The sequence below is a fragment of the Pterocles gutturalis genome, unplaced genomic scaffold (assembly GCF_000699245.1).
Source record: "Pterocles gutturalis isolate BGI_N339 unplaced genomic scaffold, ASM69924v1 scaffold52456, whole genome shotgun sequence".
Taxonomy (NCBI): domain Eukaryota; kingdom Metazoa; phylum Chordata; class Aves; order Pterocliformes; family Pteroclidae; genus Pterocles; species Pterocles gutturalis.
Window position 1 is genome coordinate 1,242 of NW_010104956.1, and position 3,773 is coordinate 5,014.

The 3,773-nt window shown below is 35.8% G+C and overlaps 1 protein-coding gene across 1 annotated transcript; it reads right to left on the reverse strand.

Annotated features, from left to right (window-relative positions):
* Positions 1–317: 317 nt before the first annotated feature.
* CALR (calreticulin) lies at positions 318–3,731 on the reverse strand (the record flags this gene model as incomplete). The annotated part of the gene is made up of 8 exons (XM_010087203.1): positions 318–485; positions 600–692; positions 1,338–1,481; positions 1,571–1,684; positions 1,803–2,012; positions 2,509–2,603; positions 3,283–3,486; positions 3,630–3,731. Coding segments are annotated over 8 exons (1,130 nt in total), but the record flags the coding sequence as incomplete, so codon positions are not given.
* Positions 3,732–3,773: the final 42 nt, after the last annotated feature.

A 3,773-nucleotide genomic window follows, 5' to 3' on the forward strand; every position in this document is an offset into this window, starting at 1 on the left:
ACATGAAAGTGTAAAATGGTTCCAAAACCTAGTGCTTTATTACAGGTGTGTTTAATACACTTTAGCAGGGTTACGATACAGTTAATAAAAAATTAACCTTCTCTTTAGAGGATTTAAACATTTTATTAAACTATTTAACTACTACTATTTAACTATTGTTATTAAAATAACTGGAACTGGTCGCTACATTTAATATTTTAAAAGAATCCTGTTTTAATACAACTGTATTGCTGCAGATTCCAACAAGCTGTTAACAAACTATCAAAATCTCTAGAGAGATCTAAGTGAAAAAACCATTAACTTCTTTCAACTAACAATTAAAACTCTTCCTTCTTGAAAGTGTTCCTCCCTGCTCTATCCTTTTCAAATTCTTTCTTTCTCTCTAGCTTTTTCTTAAACTGTTGCTCAAAGTATTTTTCTTCTGTAGCCCTTTCTCTCTCCTGCTCTTCCTCAGTCTGCTTGATGTTCATTTCCTTTTCAGGACCCTAATATTAAAGATTTTATTTTTATGTACCAATAGATTCTTGATCAGATTAGACAGGGGATTTTTTAAAATGTGGTAATAAAGAACCAGAACAGACACAAGAGTTTTGTGTTACCTTTGTTTTTCCCCATGTTTCATCTCCAAAGTCTTCTGCATAAACCTCATCATCTGTTATCAAGAAGTTGTCAAAAATTGTGCCAGCTCGCACCTTTGAAGGAATAGGCAGGGGAAAAAAAGAAATGAGGATGCCTCTTTGTTTTAAGAGTTCTAATTTTTTTTAACAATATATTCATATCATGTATTCAGCACAATCATGTTAAGAACCCCACAGATTGTTGCAGAATTTGATGAAGAATTCTCTCTTTTTGGAAAACTGTTTTCAAGAATCTAAAGAACTTGTTTTGACTTTAGGCATTTTGCTGCCTTTTAAGAAGTTGGAAGTCTCATCACCAGCTAATCAAGAAACTTGAGACAGAGGAAGATCTCCAAGGCACCCCAGAGGGCAGTTGTTCTCCTCATTAATCTCTGGGTAAGTCAGGAGTAACTGAGCTGCTTCAAGCCTCAGTTACACACCTCAAGTCAGGTGGAGTAAGTCATACTGCACACTTACACAAATTAGTTTAGGCCCCTCACTTACCCGTAGATGATTATCATCCAAACCGTAATTACAACAGAAAAATCAGCGTGTCTTAGAGGTTTTTCAATTTTGTACATATATTTAAATAAGAGCCAGTTAAAGACACAGGTCCCTAAGATCCCAAACCAGTAGAAAATGTTTCTATGCAAAGGGTAAATGGGTTGCTATGTACTCAGTGAGAGAGAAGTTCTTTATTTTCCAGTAAAGGCATCTCACCTGCCAGATCTCTAGTCCAATGATGCTAATATTTTCATAGCTGTAGATACCGAAGTCTGGTGAGTAATTTGGGTTGTCAATCTGTGGATGAGGCCAAACTCCTCTATAATTTGGGTTATCGATCTGCCTGGGTTTCCACTCCCCCTAGGAAAAACCACATGTTCTGAATACAGCCAGGCAAAAAATATTGCTTAAAGTGTTATCCATAACTAGGGTTAAGAGATCATTTATACTCTGTACAGAGGATTCTTGACCATAGGATAATGCCATTCTCCATTCGCAGCGTCATCCCAGTCTTGAGGTTTCTCAGCACTGGTGTCCACAATGTATTCGGGTTCATCCCAGTCCTTTAAAAAGACACAGAAAGATTAAGAAAGGAAAATCAGCGCACAGTTCAACTATACTGAGTGTGTATTCAATAGAAATTAAATACTCCAGTAATGGAGAATAAGGAGAGTAAATTACCTCAGGTTTGATGTCATTTGGATCATCAATTTGGATTCGATCATCCCAGTCAGTGGGTTTCTTCACTGTTGGATCATTAATTTTTTTTGGTGGCAAAAAATCTAAATCATCTTCTAAGTTGCCAGATGCAACCATTTCATTATCAATTTTTACTTCATAAGTCTGATCTGGCCTTATAATCAAAGTATATAGGTGTGTATATCTGTCAACCTGGGTTTTAAAGAGAGCAAGTAAAATTTCCTGAGAACCTTAAATATAGCTCTTGGGAACTGCCTCGCACCAGAATTACAATACTAATTTCTAATGGATTTTTCATAAGCAATAGTAAGAAAAAATAATTCCCAAAGTCTCCTAGAAGAGGAAAATAAAATTAAAGACATTTTTCACATATATTTTCCACTCCTCCCATCTGTGTCTCTGAACAAAACTGAATGGTTGCAAAAAAACCACAGTCTTATATCTGATTGGCAAGAGTAAGCGTCACAAGACTGAAAATTATATCAGATAAAGTAATTATTTTAGTTAATATCAAATACAAGTTATTTATATCCCAAATAGCTACAGCAAAGGCACATAAAAAAGCTTACTACGTCAGTTAAAAACAAAAAAGTTGAAAGTATAGCCAGGATCTTTCTATCACAAGAAAGCACTCTCTCACTAGGAATTGTTGAATTAGGGTTTATGTATCTCTGAAATGTGTATTTACCTTGCATCTGATTGGTTTCTTGATTGGATGGGGTTTATTCTTATAATTTAAAATCACATGGACATTCTTTGTCTCAAATCCACAAATATCTGGCCCTACAAAGAGATTGTATGCTTTGTATCCTTAACTTCTTTGCAGAAAAATACAGATTGTTTACCTTTTCCTTCTACTACCACTAGAGATCTCTCCCACCCGACTTATTTTGTTGTATTCCATTTAATTTTTAAGGAATTATGTGGCTTCTACTCAGAGCTTCTACATCTACCTTAGAATGAGATTTTTGTGTAGTGTACTAACCCAGAAGACAAAACCACAGGAAAATAAAAATTATCTATGGCACAAGCTAAAGAACTATATAACTATTTTAGATACATAATGACAAATTTCACTTTGACATACAAATGTACAAATTTCACTAAGTCACCGGAAACTACATGCAAGTATATAAGGGCAGGTAATGGCCTACCGTATCTTGTTTCAGTTAAGGGTCTTAAAAAAATAAATCCTACTGAACAACTATTTTTATTCTAAGCTCACTCTAATAATTTTCAGTTATGTCCTTCAAATAGTCTCAGAATATCTGCATAAATATGTATTTTGTTAATACAATTTAGAGATCTCTCAAGCATGGAAGAGCTAACTCCTTACACTCACAACATCTGTATTTTTTTTCAGACAGCCTTCCTTTATGTTTTCTCAGCCATTCCCACAACCATCTTTAAAGAATTGCACAATGGCAACATCTTAGCAATGAAGAAATAACTATAAACTCACCAAACATGATGTAATACTGTGACTCTGCACTTAGGTTCTTCTGGTCTAAGCCTAAGGAAAAAATCTTAACATATCCCCCACCACAATCTATCTTCTGCTCGTGTTTCACAGTATACTGAATGACCAGAGTCTTCCCTTTGTTACTAAAGGGTTTAAATCGTGAGGAGATAGCATAAAATTTGGAGTTCTCAGTAGTTTGTAGACCTGTGAAGATAGCAGTATAATAGTTAACCATAAATTTTTCTCCATTGGCAAACAAAAAGTACTTTTATTACCACGCACCGCAAATCCCCACCTCTGGGGGTGGTTCCCAATTTTTTGGTGTATTTTTAATTAACCCCCCATACCTTTATCTCGCACAGGATCTCCATAAAACTTCCCAGCAGCGACTTTAAACTTCCCAAAGTCCGGCTTGCACTCAGAATGCATCCACCTCTTCCGCCAGTTCCCTGTCCCGCAAGGCCAGCGCCAACAACACAAGAGCGAGGTCA